General features: G+C 46.7%; 1 protein-coding gene and 1 long non-coding RNA gene across 3 annotated transcripts in view; one reads left to right on the top strand and one right to left on the bottom strand.

Annotated features, from left to right (window-relative positions):
• Positions 1–110: 110 nt before the first annotated feature.
• LOC309522289 (retinol dehydrogenase 8-like) overlaps positions 111–18,956 on the bottom strand; it is a 30,230-nt gene continuing 11,384 nt past the window's right edge. For both annotated transcript variants that reach the window (XM_082205540.1, XM_082205539.1), the window contains exons 5-7: positions 16,861–16,954; positions 7,227–7,410; positions 111–3,187 (exon numbers count right to left, since the gene is read on the bottom strand). In XM_082205540.1, the coding sequence (XP_082061666.1) occupies positions 2,957–3,187; positions 7,227–7,410; positions 16,861–16,954 (509 nt within the window). In that variant the 3' untranslated portion in view covers positions 111–2,956. The remainder of the gene's footprint in view (positions 3,188–7,226; positions 7,411–16,860; positions 16,955–18,956) is intronic.
• Positions 6,622–13,399, top strand: LOC309522362. The gene is made up of 3 exons (XR_014215072.1): positions 6,622–6,735; positions 10,227–10,984; positions 11,582–13,399. It is a non-coding gene; the product is annotated as an uncharacterized lncRNA (long non-coding RNA).

Genomic DNA, 18,956 nt, shown 5'->3' with positions numbered 1-18,956 from the left:
CAAGCCCCCTCCCCCATTAAGTTCTTTGGTGGAATTTACAGGAAATATAGCAAACCAATAAACAATGACTACTAATCAACCAAGACACAAATAGGTATCAAAGCAGCCAATTCCTGTACAAAAGTATTTATTTAACAGACTACTGCATGGTGGAATGTGCACAACTCAGGCACCAATCCTAGACACTTACCAGGAAGTAAGCCCCAAATAACTTAATAGGACTTAATTCTGAGTAAAGGTGCACAAGATGGTGCTATTAGACAGTTTCTCAATAAAACCAGCCAGTGTCCCTAAATTGGAAGATCATTTGGATTTGGAAACAGGATTCTCTCCTGAATCTCTCTCTCACACAAACCCCGCCTCAAGAATATACCTAAATTACCTAACTGGTCCACTCCCTTGTGGGTTGGAAACCCCTGTTCCACCCACACTGATAGAGATTTGGATATAGGATGTATGTAAAAAAAGACACAGAAAAGGGGCAGTTCTACTTAGGATATTTTAATTATTATATTTTAATCCTACTCTTCATCCACAAGACTCAGACCAGAACAGGTAACTCTCTCCCATTTTGTCCTCACAATTAAGCCTTCAAGGTGGGTTTGACTGACAGTGACTGGCTGAAGGAGACCCAGATAACTCCATGGCAGAGCACAGGTTTGAACCCCGGGCCCTCTGCCCCAAATCTAGCACTCTCAACAATCCCCATACTAGACTACCCAAGCCAGACAATCTGAGAAGTGTGCTTTGCCATTCTTTGCAATGTTGCAGAAAATGCTCTTCTGTTGATGCCTTCTAAGATGTAGTGCTGCCCGAACGACCGCTTGGTTTATTTAAGCTAGTGGAATGTCAGCATCTTTTCCTATCATTGTTCTCCCGTCCCCCTGTATTCAGTCATGGTTGGTCCAAGAAGCAAGAGCATTTTCTCTTCCTCATCCTTTTTTTAAAAAAAGGATTCCTATTTCTGCTTTCACCCCAATGCCTCCCTCAGTTTTCCTCCTCCTCCTGGTTACATTAAGAAAATAAAACTGGAATTGCAATTTCTTTTTCAGCCTTAAAAGCTGCTTCATAGTCTTGTTCTTATGACGGCTTCTCCATTCTGAGGGTTGCTCTAGATCAGTGATGGAGAGACTGTGGTGCTCCAGGTTTCGTTGGTCTTCGACTTCCATCAGCCCCAGTCAGCATGGTCAATGGTCAAGGGCAGGAGATGTGGTTCACCAACATCTGGAAGGCCACAGCTCCCCCCAGCCCTGACCTGAGAGCTGGTCCAAGACTGCCAAGAGTCGCTTGACATCTCCAGCAGGAATCCTAAGGGGAGGTCAGTCAGGTAGAAGTCCAGATTCCTGGTTATATTCCTGCTTGTCCTCAAGTTGGTCCCTCCATTAGGCAGAATGAGATAAGACAGGTGTGATTGCATTCTGGGCAAATCCACTTTGGATTACAGATGTGGTAAGGGCCATGTTTTTAATGAAGGGGAGGTGGCAAAGCTCAGAAGCGAAGCACCTGTTTTGCACGGAGAAGGTCCCCAGTTTCTGGCATCTCCAGTTAAAAGCTTCAAGTAGTAGGTGGTGGGAAGTCAGCATAAGCCAGGGCCAGCTATCAGAGTAGTGGGCTAGACGATCAGATAGTCTGGCTTTGTATAGCGCTGGTAATTCTCTCGCTCCTATAAATCTCCCTGCATGCAGTAAGCTAGCATATCAGCAGACTGCTCTGCTAAAACCCTTGACTGACATGCCAGTTTACTATGTGCAGAGTATTAATTTTCTTATTTTACATAAGGGAAGATGAAAAAAATATATGACAATCCTACTTGCAGGGCTAAAGGGGTATGGGCTCCAGAATGCTACCTGGCTCCAGAATGCCAGGGCAGGAGAACCTGTGGGCAACCAAATCCAACTCCTGAGACCCAGCCAGCTTTGTGCCAAGGCTTAGGGATGATGGGGAGCTGGCAGTTCCACAATATTTGGAGGCCGACAGCTTCCCCAGCTCTAAAGCAGACGCCCCCAACCTGATGTTCTCTAGATGTTTTGGTTGCAACCCTCTGCTGGTGCTGGGAGTTGTAATCAAAACATCTGGAGAACATCAGGTCGGGGAAGACTGCTGTACATAGTGTGAAAAACGAGCAGACAATGTTGTGCCCTGTAGATGTGGTTGCACTACAACTCCAATCATCAGCAACTACTGGTTATGCTTGCAGAGGCTGATGGGAGACCGACAACATGGGCAACATGTTGTCTATCCTGGTGGAGAACAGAGCATAGGCTACTGGAACATAGAAAGTGGAGGAATTGGCCCTTTCCCAAGTTATTCGATGGCCTATGAGGGCTTGGTACCTCCTTTCTCTTTGATCCTTAAAATTCAAGCCTGTGAAAAGCATAAATAAAATGCATAATCTAACCAAATCCTGCTGCTTGCCTCGGTTAGACTAGATGACATTTCAGGCTACTTCTGGTAATGAGATTCTTAAATGTTCAGAGAGGACATGATGCTGAGGCAGGTCCTGTGCTGGATGTTGGGACGCTCTCCTGCAGCAGAAGGCTGGGTTTCCTTGCCCGCTTCTGTGAGGAGACTTGCAAGACCTCAGCGGCAGCCAATAATTTCCCAGCTCAGGAATTCTGGTGCTCAAGGGCAAAGACGACAACAAACCCTACAGAACGTAATGGCACCTTCCTCTCGTGAACTGACAGGAATGCAGCAGAATCGAAACCGAAAAGAACGTGAACTATCAGAGCGAATCACCTCCCCAGTCGATGGTACCCAATGGATCAGACTTTGCCTCCATGAGACACCCAGAATCTGGCGCCTGAGGCAAGGGCTGCCTCACTTTGCCTCATAGTAGGGCTGCCCCGGCATCTAGGGAGTATAATGCCGCCCAGGATTCAATGCTAAACTCTCTAGAAAGCCTGCGAGTGGGCTGTGGAAGTGAGAGGCTCCGAGGCGGGTCAGCCGCTTCCTCTCAGGGGGACCTGCTGTGCTCCATGTCCCGCCTCTTCCTCCACTGGAGCATTTTGAGGAGGCTGAGGCTGGCTTTGAAGAGCCGGTCGTGCTGGAAGATCATCTGATGGAAGGCGTTGAGGGGCAAGTTCCCACTGGGGTCAGCGTGCTTGAGGGTGGTGATGGGCGTGTAGAGGCTATTGGTTTGGTACCGAAATGGAGGCTTCTCTGAGGTGATCACTTTCATAGTATGCTGCCGGGAGGAGTGCGAAGCAGAAGGTTAGAAAACAACCACAACAACAACCACAACCACACTCAGCCAGGATCACCATTTCAGAATTCAGCACGGGGTGCAAAGAGATTGCTGCAGGAAAGGCAGAATTCCTTTTCTGAAAGCCTGCACTTCAGCATGGTTAAGATTAAACACACTAATGATAAAGTGACACGTGCTATTAAAGTAAGATGGGGAATATGCAGGAGAAATGATTCTGAGGAGATATGGAAGGTGTTTGTAGAATTTGTACTGTTAAAATGGAAAGGGGTCGAACCATCGCAAGAGGTGTTGAAATTTTGGGAGGCTGGATAGTTACAATGGAATGGTCTCGTGGTAGGGTGCACATTTTTATTCTTATTTATTTATGATTATTACTTTGTCAAAATAATATATATATATGAATATATATATATAAGATTATGTGTGTGTGTGTGTGTGTGTATATATATATATATATATATATATATATATATATATATATATGCTTTCGTAGATTTTCACGGGTACAGGAATGCAGGTTTTGGTGTCTTCGGGTGTCTTCCCGTGTAAGAGTCGGGGTGTCTGTGCGACGTTTCGACGAGGTCTCACTCGTCATCTTCAGGCTGGTGCTTTCGGCACCAGCCTGAAGATGACGAGTGAGACCTCGTCGAAACGTCGCACAGACACCCCGACTCTTACACGGGAAGACACCCGAAGACACCAAAACCTGCATATATATATATATATATATATATGATTAAACACACACACATTTATAAATAAATAAAATTTTAGGAACTTTTCATTGGGATTTATTCATAGGCAACTATATATCCTGTGCTTATTTTTGATAACCAATAACAGACCGTCACCTATTATACAAATTATACAATTTTTATACAAGGGAAATTGTGCCTTTGGCCCAATTCAGGAATAAGTAAATAAAATACCGTACTTCTCCATGTATAAGACTAGTTTTTTTCCTTTTAAAAGCATGCTAAAAAATGGGGGTAGTCTTATACATGGGTAGCGCATAGGGTGGATGTTTGATGGGTTGCTGCCGCGGCTGTTAACAGCTATTGTGCGTGTTATTGGTTGCTGCGTCAATGGGTGGTGTTGACTGGCTGACGCTGCAGCAATTGGGCAAGCAATTGGCAGCTTGTGCCAGCGAGGGGACAGATGAGAGGCGGATTTTGCGATGAGTGCAGGTGAGAGATTTTCAGCAACCCCCCCAAAAGCTCAACAACTCTGTGCTGCCATCTCCCCCCATTTTCTTAAATCGGAGTCCCCCAAAATAGGGGGCATCTTATACACGGAAAAGTATGGTACCTTGTACACAGATCTGCTATACTGTGGACGGACTAGAAAGCACTCCATCCCAATATTCCTGTATGTTATCACTAGGGGTTGCACCCCTGTTTGCTCCGCTTGCCGGCCCCCTTTTGCCATCCCCACTCCCCCCACACCTGGCCAAGCCCTCCCCCTTTAGATGCCACCCACCCCCTTGCCTATCCCTTCATAACTTGCCCAAACCTCTCCTCTCCTCAGTTTGCCCCTAAGCCCAAGGCCTTTTAACTCCAAACTGCTCTCTGAACCCCACCACAAACCCCACTGCAGCCTTTTTAATGTAGCCTTTCGCCCTCCTTTAAGCAGCTCACCTGGGGGGCTGCCTGCAACCTGGGCTGCTCCCCCCCCTTGCCTCCCTGCTGTTCTGACACCACACTGGAGTTGGTGTGGCCACCGCAAACTGTAGCACGGCAGCAGCCTTGCACTTTTGTGTACAATATGGCTTTAACCATGTTTTCCGTTTGATTCCGTCTGCAAGGAGGTTGCTTGAGACCTGATGGCAAAGGGGGCTGGAGGAGTTAAACCAATCACCTCATTGGACCCAAGACTGGAAGTCACATATATGCATGGAACGTGACCTTTGGCATTTTAATCAAGGAGATACAAAAATAGGAGATGAGCCTATTGTTCAAGTTTAAACGTAATCAGTGACTATCACTGCATGTCTCCACAAAAGAAAACGCTATCTGGGTTGGGACTCACTTCATCCTGACTCTCCAGAAAGCATCTAAATATAGTCGGAAGTGAGCAATGGCAATCAATTGTTCAGTTTGTCTGAAGCTTTTGATTATGAGGGTATAAATACTACAGGCTTCACAGCAAACAATTGTTCTGGCTCCTCAGATCTACTTTGCTGAATACCAGCAAAGCACTTCTCTTAGCTTATCACGTTTTACTTCCCTAAAACATTACTATCCCTTTCCTGCCTCTTGGACATTTGTTTCAAGAAATCATCACCCACCATCTCAATGGGATGATGCTCTGCCATAGATTCTGACCAAAGGGTTGAATTCCTTCAGTAATTGTTCCCCAGCTACATTGGCCGGTGGAAGCAGCTATCTGTTTTCAAACCAAGAACTGGGAATTATGCTGCATCATAGAATCACAGAGTTGAAGGGATCCCGAGGGCCATCTAGTCCAACCCTCTGCCATGCAAGAATCTCAACACAGTCTCCCATCCAATTTGAAACCATATCAGACCCTGCTTAGCTTTGCAAATGTGCTAGCAGTATTATTGCTGCACCACTAGGAGACAGTGGCAGGACTATTTTTTCGAAACAACCATCTGACGTTTCAAAGACATCTGAAGGCAGCCCTGTTTAGGGAAGTTTTAAAGGATTGATGTTTTAATGTATTTTTAATCTTTTGTTGGAAGCTGCCCAGAGTAGCTGGGGAAACCCAGCCAGATGGGTGGGGTATAAATAATAAATTATTATTACTGTATTATTATTATTATTACTGTATTATTATTATTATTATTATTATTATTATTAAGCACCCTGCTGATGCTTCTTGCAGCTGAACCACAGATCAAAGTGGCAGCAATTTTAAACCTAGCAAGGGCTGTCTGCAACAAAATATTATGGCACAACTTCCCTCCTGATTTAGGATTCTAGTCAGCTCTTACCTCTAAACAAGGCATTCTACTTCTCTCCCCCCCCCATTTTAATAGTTTCTCTTTTCTTTCCCTCTACATTAATGGCTACTGAGTGTTCTCAGGCCTCACTGGGAAGTTTTGGGGTTCTTACCAGCACCACTTTTAAAGCGTTGCACTTCTGCACACCTTGGGGCACCTCCATCTTATTCCTCTGTTCGAGCTACAAGCCTAGAGACACTCAGCACCTGAGGTTGCTGTTAGAAGGAACAATGGGCCAATGCCATAAGCCAGAGCTTTCCAAACTGTGTGTCGCGACAGCTGAAGGCAGCCTGGTTTAGGGAAGTTTTTAATGTTTGAAGTTTTATTCTGTTTAATATTCTGTTGGGAGCTGCCCAGAGTGGCTGGGGAAACCCAGCCAGATGGGCGGGGTATAATTAATTAATTTTATTATTATTATTATTAAGGGACGCGGGTGGTGCTGTGGGTTAAACCACAGAGCCTAGGACTTGCTGATCAGAAGGTTGGCGGTTTGAATCCCCGCGACGGGGTGAGCTCCCGTTGCTCGGTCCCCGCTCCTGCCAACCTAGCAGTTCGAAAGCACAAAGTGCAAGTAGATAAATAGGTACCGCTCCAGCGGGAAAGTAAACAGTGTTTCCGTGTGCTACTCTGGTTCACCAGAAGCGGCTTAGTCATGCTGGCCATATGCTGTCTGCGGACAAACGCCGGCTCCCTTGGCCAGTAAAGCGAGATGAGCGCCGCAACCCCAGAGTCGGTCACGACTGGACCTAATGGTCAGGGGCCCCTTTACCTTTACCTATTATTATTATTTGGGCTGCAGTGTTCAGGTGTGTCACGCAAATGCTCCCCGCACTCTTATAAGGTGCTAGTTTAACCTCCAGTTTGCTAGTAAAACCGAATTGCTGTGTCACGAAATGATGCGTGTCTAAAAAGTGTGTCACCAACATGAAAAGTTTGGAAAGCTCTGCCATAATAATGAGCAAGGCTGGGCTGCCTGTTCTCCTCCCCCCAGAAGCAGATCCCAGCTAGCTTTCCTGTGGGCTTGAGAGCAACAAGGGAGAAAGCTTATAATCCTACCTCAGCCACCTCTTCTGGAGATTGCCCCAGCGCAGTGAAGACTTCCTTGGAATAGGCCATGTAGAAGCCCTGAAATATATCCAGCGTTTCTTTATCCACCTGAGAGAGGTCCATATTGGCTGCTTCTTCGTAGAGCTTCCTCTCGAATTCTGTTATCACTGGCCCAGGCTCAATTAAACTGATGCTGCAGAATGAAACAAGCAGTAATTGGGATTAATGAACTTCACCCTCTGCTGAGCTGAGAAACCGGATGGGTTGGGGGGAGACTGCCTGCCTTCACATGACTGAGCTTCACCAGCCAGCATGGATTTTGCCTATAGCCCTCTCGCATTCAGGCCGATCACTTCATCTCTGCTTTAGTAGACTACTATCTGGGTTTAGCATATTCTGTCCTGCTCAGTCTTGCACCGATAATGACCTAAAGAATGGGCTGTCTGCACAAAACACGATACCTGTGTTATCGGAATTCTAAGGTCTTATATATAAAATAAAAGTTCATAAATGTACAAGGCAAACACAGACATAAGTATATAAACCACGTGTCTGAAACAGTACAGGAGAACAATCCTGAAGCCATTTTGACTCTCCCAAATTAGCCTCAAATATTTCTCTGCAAGGAGGAAGGAAATGGGGAAAGCTTTCTTTGAACTGTAGGGGCTTACACCTCCCTGTAAATACAGTCTGGCAAGTATCTGTTAAGCTGAGCACACTATCAATATGCGTAAGATATTCAGGAACTAAGTATTTACCATCTCAAAGGAATGGCCAGGCTACCCAGAAAAGGCAATCAGATAATAAGGCATTATCAGGTATCCTGGCAGACAGGAGAGAAGCAACACACTCAAATTTCTGCTGGGGACCACCTCTTTCTGTGATGTATGTATGATGTTTTGGGGGGTGGTCCTGAGCTACAGGGTAGGCAATTTCAAAAGTCTATATAGGAGCTTGCACACCAATGTTCTGGGCTCCTCTCCTCCTTCCCTGCGTGGGGGGAGTGGGGGACCCTGTTGCAACAGTTTAATAAAGATCAGGCTTACTAGCTGCTTTGCTTCTCAATATTCTCTGGTTGGCCTGTTATTTTCTCCTACTGACAGGGAACCTACTTAAGGACTCTATACAGGCTCTTGGATACCCCAGAAGGGAAAAAGGAGCAGTTTTTTCTTATAACACCTGGTAAGCAAGACTGACAAAATTCACCTGAGAGAAGACACACTGTGGAGTTAAGGCTGTATAATTTTGGTTCACCAGCAGTCCTTTTATATTAGCTCTTTCCCCTCAATTTTCAAAAATTTATCTGCCACCAGGAAGTCTTCTATGTGGGCTATATTAAAGCTTCTGCGCAAGTAGATAAATGAAAATACTTACATCCTGTCTTTCAGTCCACAAAAAAACCCCTAATAAAACAGAGTGCTAAAACCAGAGAAAATTGTACAGATATTCGAGAGAGCAGAGGTAAAATGAACTCAAACCAAAACACTGCCACTAGGAATGTGAATTTAATTAGGGCATATCTCTCATGCCTTCCTTCAACCTTGAAGCCTCGGGCACATGAAAGGAAAAGTTTCATTCATTGTCCTCCATGCTAATACTGAACTTGGGTGGTCCTGCACATATCAGTTCAGAAGTGAACTCATATTTTTGGGTGGAAGGGTTACCCAAAAATAAGGTGAGGGTTTCAGTTTTCTTGGGCAAATGGCCAGCTGCAGAGAAGAATATGAGTTGGTAAATTATTATTTTTTGGGGTGGGGGAGGGAATAGCCAGTAGGCGTCCAGGGCCTGCAGTGTGTGTGTAAAAAGAAAATCAGGGCAAGGCATAGAACTGGCATGCTTGTGTTTTTAACAGCTTACAGAACTCTTGTGGGATTTCAGACTCCGTGAGCATCATGGCATGTAAATTGTGTTTGGCGGAACTCAAGAAACGGCTTCTCAGTGGCGGCTGTACCCTGACTTTGGAACCTCTCTGTCACGGGAATTGGGGTTGCTTGTGTGTAAACCTCTAGCTGTTCCAAACTGCTTAGGGTCGGTTGTGTCTTTCCCTGACTGAGCAGCCTTGGCGCTGCTGCTCAGTCGCTAGCAGAATCCGTGAGTGGGTGTCCCCTAAATTTCTTCCAGCATAAGAATTCCTTAACGGACAACCTCCGCCACGCCTCTCTGCGTGGAAGCCTTCTGCGCAGAGTGGGTGTGCCGAGTGGTGGTCCTCCACCCTCCTCACTGTCTTCACTGGAAGAGTCTCGGAGCCTCACCTCCGAGCTGCTCTCTGCCTCTCCCTTCTTCCTGGTGTCACCTGGACTTCCTTCCCCAGATGATGTTCTTTCTCTTCCCTTACTCGTCCCCTCTCCTGCAGAGTCCGGGAGCCTCGCTTCTCCCCTCTGCTCCGATGTCAGTTCCCTGACACTCTCTAACCTACTCATCGATAGGTTGCTCGCCAGGGCAAGACCGTCTGAGCATATCACACAAAACCCGGCCCAACTGCACTGGCTGCCAATTAGCTTCCGGGACCAATTCAAAGTATTCCCTGTTCAGGGAAGTTTTTAATCTGTGATATTTTACTGTATTTTGGTTTCTATGGAAGCCGCCCAGAGTGGCTGGGGAAACCCAGCCAGATGGGTGGGGTACAAATAATAAATTATTATTATTATTGGTTTTGACCTATAAAACCTTAAACGGCACAGGAGGACTGCAGTACGTCAAAGACCACCTCTCCCCATACAAACCAACCCTGACCCTGCAATCATCCCCTGGGGGCCCTTCTTCATGGGCCTCCTCCATGAGAGGTCCAGAGGGTGACAACACAAGAACAGCCCTTTTCTGCAGTGGCTCCCCATTTGTGGAATCCTCGCCCCAGGGTAGGGACGCAAGTGGCGCTGTGGGTTAAACCACAGAGCCTAGGACTTGCCGATCAGAAGGTCGGCAGTTCGAATCTCCACGACGGGGTGAGCTCCCGTTGCTCGGTCCCTGCTCCTGCCAACCTAGCAGTTCGAAAGCACATCAAAGTGCAAGTAGATAAATAGGTACTGCTCCGGTGGGAAGGTAAATGGAGTTTCTGTGCGCTGCTCTGGTTCACCAGAAGCGGCTTAGTCATGCTGGCCACATGACCCGGAAGCTGTACGCCGGCTCCCTCTGCTAATAAAGCGAGATGAGCTCTGCAACCCCAGAGTCAGTCATGACTGGACCTAATGGTCAGGGGTCCCTTTACCTTTACTCCCCAGGGTGGCTCTCTAGGTACTGAGTGAAAACATTTCTCTTAACCAGGCCTTTGGCTAATTAACATGCTGTGGCCTTTTAAATGTGTTTGTAGGAGGGGGGGTTATAGGTTTGTTTTGGTTTCATTCTGTATTTTGTGTTCTCATTTTGTGTTTTTATGTTGTGAACATGATCTTTGAATGGACGTTATATGTAATCATGGCAACGACGATATTATAACCTTCTCCTGTTTAAGCAGGCACTGCCCTTACTGAACTGATTTGTTTGGTATTGCTGTTCTGTTATTTAAACTTAAACACATTTTCAACTTGCTGCTCCTGCTGTCTTATCTTTTATCTACTCTGACTTTATTATACTGAGTTTTTGCTCTTTTATTGTTTGTTTGTTTAGAAAGACTGATAGAGCACTTAACTGCAAAATTCTCTAAGCAGTTTACCATGTTAGGGCTTATTATGTTATTTGTTAAGTGTACTGGTTACTTTTTAACTACATATTTTATTGCCAGCTGCCTTGGGCATTGTATAGGGAAAGGTTTATTTAGTACCGTATTTTTCGTCCCATAGGACGCTCCATCCCATAGGACGCACCTAGTTTTTTTGGGGGGGGGAATAAAGGGGAAAAAATTCCCTTTATTTCCCCCCCCCCCAAAGCAGGTCGGGGAAACCAGGTTGAGAACAGCGGGATGGCGGCGCTGCGCCTCCCTGCTGTCCCCCGAGCTTGTGGGGCTAGCCGATGTCTGCCCCGCGCGAGGGGCGCTCTGCATCAGGGCGCCCCCCCCCACAGGGCAGCAGGCTGCTATCCACAGCGTGGGGAGCCCTGCGGGGAACTCCTGCAAGGCTCCCCATGCTGCGGATGTCTGCCTGGCGCGGGGGCACGCGCGCTCTGCTTCAGGGCGCCCCTTGCGCTGGGCAGCAGGCTGCTATCCGCAGCCTAGACATCCCTGCCGGACCTCCCACCGGGCTTGCAAGGCTTGCGGATAGCTGCCTGAAGCCTGGAGAGGGAGAGGGGTCGGTGCGCACCGACCCCTCTTGCTCTCCAAGCTTCAGCAAAAGCCTGCATTCGCCCCATAGGATGCACACACATTTCCCCTTCATTTTTGGAGGGGGAAAAGTGCGTCGTATAGGGCGAAAAATACGGTAAACGAATAAAAGAAAAAAATCCCCCCTTCTTGCACTGCGTGGGCAGATTTCAGGAAGGGGAGGGAAAAGAAAAAGGACACTTTCCCCTTTGCAAACATCCCGGTGCCTCCCTTCCAAATATATAGCAATTAAGTGTTCCAGTTTAGTACTGAACCTGAGCACTTTAGCTCAGATATAATAATGCAGCAGGAAGTTGTTTCTAGGCAGGAAAGACCAAACAGAAGTGTCCTTCCTGAAAAGCTGTTTGCCCTCCTCCCAAGGGGGCCAAACATAAGAAAATAAGAACTGTAATGACCAAGAGAAGAACGTAAGAAGGGCCTGCAGGATCAGGCCAATCGGCCACCTGGTCCCGCATCCTCTCCTCACAGTGGCCAATCAGATGCCTGTGGGAAACCCACAACAGGTAAAGGTAAAAGGTAAAAGACCCCTGGACAGTTAAGTCCAGTCAAAGGCGACTAGGGGGTTGCTGCACTCATCTCGCTTTCAGGCCGAGGGAGCCGGCGTTTGTCCACAGACAAGCTTTCCAGGTCATGTGGCCAGCAGGACTAAACCGCTTCTGGCACAACAGAACACCGTGACGGAAGCCAGAGCACACGGAAACACCCTTTACCTTCCTGCCACTGTGGTACCTATTTAGCTACTTGCTAGGTTGGTAGGAGCTGGGACAGAGCAATGGGAGGTCGCTCTGCCGCGGGGAATTGAACCGCCAACCTTCCGATTGGCAAGCCCAAGAGGCTCAGTGGTTTAGACCACAGCGCCATCCACGCCCTTCCCACAACAGGGCCCTCCTGTCACTTCTAGCAACTAGTATTCAGAAGCATGGCTGCCCTGAACTCTCAAGGCAGAGGATAGCCTTAATGACTACTAGCCATTGATAGCTTATCCTCTGATAATTTGTCTCTTTTAAAGGCATCTAAGTTAGTGGCCAGCACTGCCTCCTGTGGGAGAAAGTGCCATAGTTCAGCTATGCGCTTCATGGAGTTATCCGTCCTGAATCTTCCAACATTCAGTCTTGTTGGATGTTCACGAGAAAAGGGGGGGGGGAACCATCTTTTCTCTATTCAGTTTCACTGTGCCATGCATAATTTTATACACTTCTCTCTTGACATCTCTAAACAAATAAGTCCCAAACTCAGCAACTGTTTCTCATAGGGGACTCGCTCCATCCCCTTGCGCATCTCAGTTGCCTTTTTCTTAATTTTTCCCCAGCCTGACAATATCATTCTCGAGGGGAAGCAACCAGGCTGGCTAGAGCACAGAAGACAAACGCTCCTGTTAGGGGTACCTGACAATATTTGATTGCAGGTGCCCACCGTTATTCTTATCTAATTTATTGATGTATCTCAGTAAAAATTCCCCCTTTGCTTAAGCATCATACACAGCCAGCGTATACCCCTTACAGAAAAAACCAACAATTCATGGTGTGACCTTTTATTACTCCCCTCCCCTACGCATGTCCAGTATAGATGCCTCTGTTATTTGTTATATAAAGCCTCTCACTGTGGAAAAAGAATGCTGCAAATGTGCTGATCTTAGTTCCACTGGGAACATGAATAACTTGCATCTGGGCAAAAGGGAGGACTGGCGTAGGGGATGTGTACACACAGACCTCCTAACCTAAGGATGGAGAGGAAGAAAGAGACCTCTCTATGTGCCTGCTCTTTGCCTGCTATGGGCTGGATACACATGGAAACAAGTCCCAATGAACTCAGTGGGATTTTCTTCCAACCAGATGTGTGTAGGATTGGGCATTAAAGCATTTTTTTTTTACCACTAACCAGAAGCTCCCAGCATTTAAATAATGTCCCATGCTCCCTAGCACCTGTAATCTACCGTATTTTTCGCTCTATAACACGCAGATTTTTTCTCCTAAAAAGGAAGGGGAAATGTCTGTGCGTGTTATGCAGCGAATGTGTGGTCGCTGGAGCCGAAAAATAAGGCAAAAATCAAACTGCGCTTCAGGGAGAAGGGAGCTCCGTGAGACAGGAAGCTGCTGCTTTCCTGCATTCTGCCTCAGGGTCTTACTGCCCGCCCTCTCTGTTTCCTTGCTGTGTTTGCTCAAACGGAACAAAGAGCAGGGAAAGCCCCTCCCCTCCAGGCAAGTAGAGAGGAAAGCAGAGCGTCGCTCTATCCTGTCCCTGCTCCGGAGGGAACAATGTATGTGAAGGGAAGAGAGATTACAGGTTCGGCTTAAAATTCTGATTTGACTTCCTGCTTTTTGTTTTTGGAGACACACAGCATTCAAATATGCTTTCTTCCATTTAAAAGGATGAAATCCTTAAACAGTGGCTGGCTTGTGTGGGTGGGTGGGGGGAAACTTTTGCCTTCCTTTCCTCACGTTATAGCCCTCTCCTGCATTCTTAGCCTTCTGTGTTTTTCCTTCCCTCCCCACTTAAAATGTGGTTACAAAGCATGGATCCACATGGATCCTCAGGATCTTTGCATTGGGTCACCCCAAATTCACCATCAGAGCACACAGCATGTCCATGGCTACAGCCTGCCCCCCCAAAATCACACAGCCATTGTTGCCTGGGGCTGCAATGGTGCAAAAACGTGGTTAAAAAGTATGGGTACACATGGATCATCAGGAACTTTGCATTGGGTCAGCCAAAATTCACCATCAGAGCACATAGCATGTCCATGGCTACAGCCTGCCCCCCCCCCAAAAAAAATCACGCACCCACTGTTGCCTGGGGCTGCAATGGTGCAAAAACGTGGTTACAAAGCATGGATCCACAGGGATTCTCAGGATTTTTGCATTGGGTCACCCCAAATTCACCATCAGATCACATGTCTGTGGCCACAGCATGAAGCACAAAAATGATACGTCCACTGTTTCATTCAGAATATTTTTTCCCTTGTTTTCCTCCTCTAAAAACGATGTGCGTGTTATGGTCAGGTGCGTGTTATAGAGCGAAAAATACGGTAGTTTATTAAAACATCTCCTCTAGATTCTAAGACCTTTTAGGAATTCCTCTAATGAATTTAAGAACTGTTGGATCAGAAGCCTGCTGGAAGGCTGGTGGGCTCCTGCTGATCAAGCCTTTTCCGTCGTCGTCTTTTAAGCTTCCTGTCACTACAGGGCAGATCTAGGTATGTGAACCATTTATGTAGACTTTCTTTTTGGATAGGCCTTTAATGATTAGTGGTCTGTTGATCCGTTTTAATGCTGACTCTTGGTCTTGGTTTTGCCTTTCTGTGCAGAATTTGTGCTGTTAAATTATCTCCAGTGGGAGATCAAACCTTGCTTTGGAAATCTAACAGGACTGAAGAATGGGCTGCGAACAACCATTTCATGAAATGGCATGTTGATTTCTGCACAAACATAAGGGACAGAACCGTGAAGAATCACTGCGCTTTGCCATTAAAGGCCTGCAAAAGAAGGGCACGGGACAGAATACTTATGTACAAGGCTAAGTTATTATAAGAATCTTGGAAAAAGTTGTAAAATAAAACAAAAACTCTGCTAAAATTTAATGCAGTATGGGAATCAGAGAGCAAACTATCAGAATGCTGAAAAAGAAGCCAATTCTTTTATGGTGGGAAGAAGAGAGGGAAACATGGGACTCATTACCGTATTTTTCGCCCCATAGGACACACTTTTTCCCCTCCAAAAATGAAGGGGAAATGTGTGTGCGTCCTATGGGGCGAATGCAGGCTTTCGCTGAAGCCTGGAGAGCGAGATCCGTGCGCACCGACCCCTCTCGTTCTCCAGGCTTCAGGAAGCTATCCGCAAGCCTTGCAAGCCCGGTGGGAGTAGCTGCGGGCTCACAAGGCTTGCGGGCTCCCCCCTGCTTCGGGCGAGTGTCTGCAAGCCTCGCGCGCCCGGCAGGAGGTCCCACCGGATGCGCGAGGCTTGGGGCGGCAGCCTGTCGCCCCGAAGCACGGGGAGCCCTCGGGAGGGCTTCCCCTGCTTCGGGCAGGTGAGCGCAAGGCTTGGGTCGGCAGCCAGGGCTGGGGGGGGGAATAATTTTTTAAAATTCATTTTCCCCCCAAAAAATGAGGTGCGTCCTATGGGCCGGTGCGCCTTATAGGACGAAAAATTATATATATATATATATATATATATATATATATATATATGTGCAGGTTTTGGTGTCTTCGGGTGTCTTCCCGTGTAAGAGTCGGGGTGTCTGTGCGACGTTTCGACGAGGTCTCACTCGTCATCTTCAGGCTGGTGCTTTCGGCTTCTTGTTACTGGAACAGAGCAGAGTCTGGTGTTTGAGTTCCTATAAATACTGTTGAGGGGTGTGGTGTATAGCCTCCAACGTTCTGGGCAGAGAGGAAGTTCCTAGATTAGTGTGCCTTTTCTTCTTTTGTTCCTTAATTACTTGAGGGATATCTTGGGTGATTTCATGAGTGATATTCTGAATACCACTGGGTGGGTCATTAAGTGTAGATTAGTTGCTAAAGCTTTCGTGTCTTGACCTCTTGAGCTTGTGAAGAGTTTTTCTGAGAAGATGGCTGTGCTGCATTTAGTTGTGCTCTGGCTTGGCTTCGTGTATAGGGGCGAGCTGTGGTTTTGTGCCTTGTGCCAGCCAGATCTGTGTAGGGATTGCAGGGGGGTGCAGCATATATAGTGTGTGTGTGTGTGTGTAAATCAGGTTCTTCCTACCTGATGCCCTCTAGATCTTTTTGGACTATGATTCCCATCATCCTTGATGCTGACTGGAGATGATGAGAGTTGGAGTCCAACTATACTAGTGGCCAAAATTGTGGAAACCTTTTGGAAACAGTGTACTTCCGAGGTTTGATGGCTCATAACACCACTTTTTTGGAGTAATGCCATAAAATTATATTATCAACGGAAAGATAATTTAATGAAGAATGTAATTCACCTGATAGGTTCTCTAAACACTCATGCTCATTGGTCACATTCAAACGAATGAAATCTACTGCATAGCAACCTAAGCAAGTATTGCTTCCTTTTTCTGGTTATTTGGCTACAACTTTTGATAGAATACAGACAACTGAACAAACCTTGTTGCATTACATTCTTCATTACATTATCTTTCCACTGATATATAATTTTATGGCATTACTCCAAAATAAGTGGAGTTATGAGCCACCAAACCTTGGAAATACACTTTTCCCAAAAGGTTTCCACAATTTTGGCCACTAGTGTACATCTGAGGGGGCAAAAGGGCACAGACAACCGTGAGCGAGGCAGACCAATGAACTGATTCACCAGGGCTGCTTCCTACCACACTACACTAACCTGGCTCGCAGGAGTCTAGCTCAGTGGTAGGAGAACCCCCAGCCATGATGTCTCACAATCCCCCAATACTTACTTGACCCCAAATTTCAGGGCCTGCAGGGCCAAGCTCTCGCAGAAACCTTCCACGGCAAATTTGGAGGCAGAGTAGATGTCGTTGAAGAGGAGACCTAAAGGGAATGGAGTGTTGGCGTGAGAGGTGTAAAATAACTGTGGAGAAAGATGGTTCCTCTGCATGTCCTCTTGCTCCAGAGTTGGGATGGGGGAACTGTGGGCCTTCCAGGTGTTGCTGAGCAGCAGCTCCCATCATCGCTGACCATTGGGCTATGCTGCCTGGGGCTGATGCAACTTCTGGACGGTCGCAGGTTCCCCATCCCTGTTCTGGGCATGGGGGAACGGTTGTAAGAAACACCACAACAAACACAAACCATTTGCCAGTCGGGAGCAGAGCTGCCAACATTTTCACTGCCCCAGCTCCTGTGCTTTTAACAATAGGGACAACACACAGAAGTAAAGCAGGGAAAGTTCTTTCCTGCATGGAAATAGTGATGGGAATCCAACATTTACCTGTATTTTTTATTTATTTATTCCAGATTGCTTTTAAAAGCACGGGATCAGGGTTGGTGAAACAGGTGACAACCCTAGTCAGAAATCATGGGCATAGCCAGAGAGGCAGCTGTCCCCCCCCCATCAAGTAAATAAATAAAAATACTTAACTAACACACCAATTGTGTCACTGATAACTCAGTTCTGCCCCCCACCCAATAAATCTTGGCTATGCCCATGGTCAGAATGTGGGAGTTTGCCCATCACGCCCATTCCACACCCAGGGGAGGGAGGAAATAATCTTGCTAGCATAAAAGTCCCACCTCATTCATTAGGCCGATTAAGTAAAACAGCAGGAATAGGCAATTTATTTTATGAGCAGCAATTAAAAAGAAATTAGCTTGTTCAGGCAATAGGAAACAACAGCAAAGCAGACATTGCTTTTGCAAGGTATTCCACGATACCATCTGAGAGAACAACAAGGAAAAGAAGGGTGGTTTTTTAAAGGGTTCAAAAAAAGGCTTTCGGGAAAGAGCTAAAAGTTCCTAGGCACGTATTAGAAATCTTTTTTATGTGATTTTACAATAAGATGTCTCCTATTCAGGAGTAGTCATCAGCGGAAGGGGCTTCAGTGCGTGACAGAACTGTTGGATAAATCTATGAAGGATGTGTTAAATTTCTTTCTTGGTACTTCCTTGGGTTCAGAAAAGACCTGCCATCTCACCATGTATGCAATCTTAGGCCCGCTACCCCTTCGTTGTGGTCCCTTTTTCCTGCTGTGGACAAATTTTATTTGCAGAATTTGCCTTTACCTCTTTGCCCTATAGCAGGCCCATCCAACTCCCAAGAGACTGCGATCTGCTCCCAGTATTAATAAACTGGCAGTGATCTACCCATTGTTGTTGACCCTTTTGGGGGGGATTGAGCAGAGTTGTTGAGCTTTTTTTAAAGGGGAAATAACATAAATCGCTCAACTGAAACTCTGTCGCTAACCAACGCACCTTGCGCTAGAACCAATTGTCGTATTCCCGATCGCCAACAGAAAACCCACAAACACTGTCCACTGGACACGATGGAGGAACAGAGAGAGGGGGCGGGGGTGGAGACATTCATTCCCCAGTTCTTTTAAGGCCGTGATCCATAAGGATCCCATGATCGACTATGATCACCCGGGGATCTACCTGTCGATCGCAGTCGACTGGTTGGACATGTCTGCCCTATAGCAACGAAGGACCACAGCTCAGTGGACAGAGAATATGCTTTGCATGCAGATGACGCCAGATTCAACCCCCAGAATCCGCAGGGAGGACTCAGAAAGGTTTCTGTTCTCATTCTGAAGCAAAGTTCTAAACCTGAAGCACTATTTCTGGGTTAGCGGAGTCTGTAACCTGAAGCGTATGTAACCTGAAGCGTATGTAACCCGAGGTACCACTGTACAGGACAACCAGCTCACCTAAAGATTACAGTGGTACCTCGGGTTACATACACTTCAGGTTACAGACTCTGCTAACCCAGAAATAGTACCTCAGGTTAAGAACTTTGCTTCAGGATGAGAACAGAAATCGTGCTCCGGCGGCGCAGTGGCAGTGGGAGGCCCCATTAGCTAAAGTGGTGTTTCAGGTTAAG

Source organism: Podarcis vaucheri (assembly GCF_965113315.1).
Source record: "Podarcis vaucheri genome assembly, chromosome: 17".
NCBI classification, from domain to species: domain Eukaryota; kingdom Metazoa; phylum Chordata; class Lepidosauria; order Squamata; family Lacertidae; genus Podarcis; species Podarcis vaucheri.
This window is presented reverse-complemented; position numbering and strand designations above follow the sequence as displayed.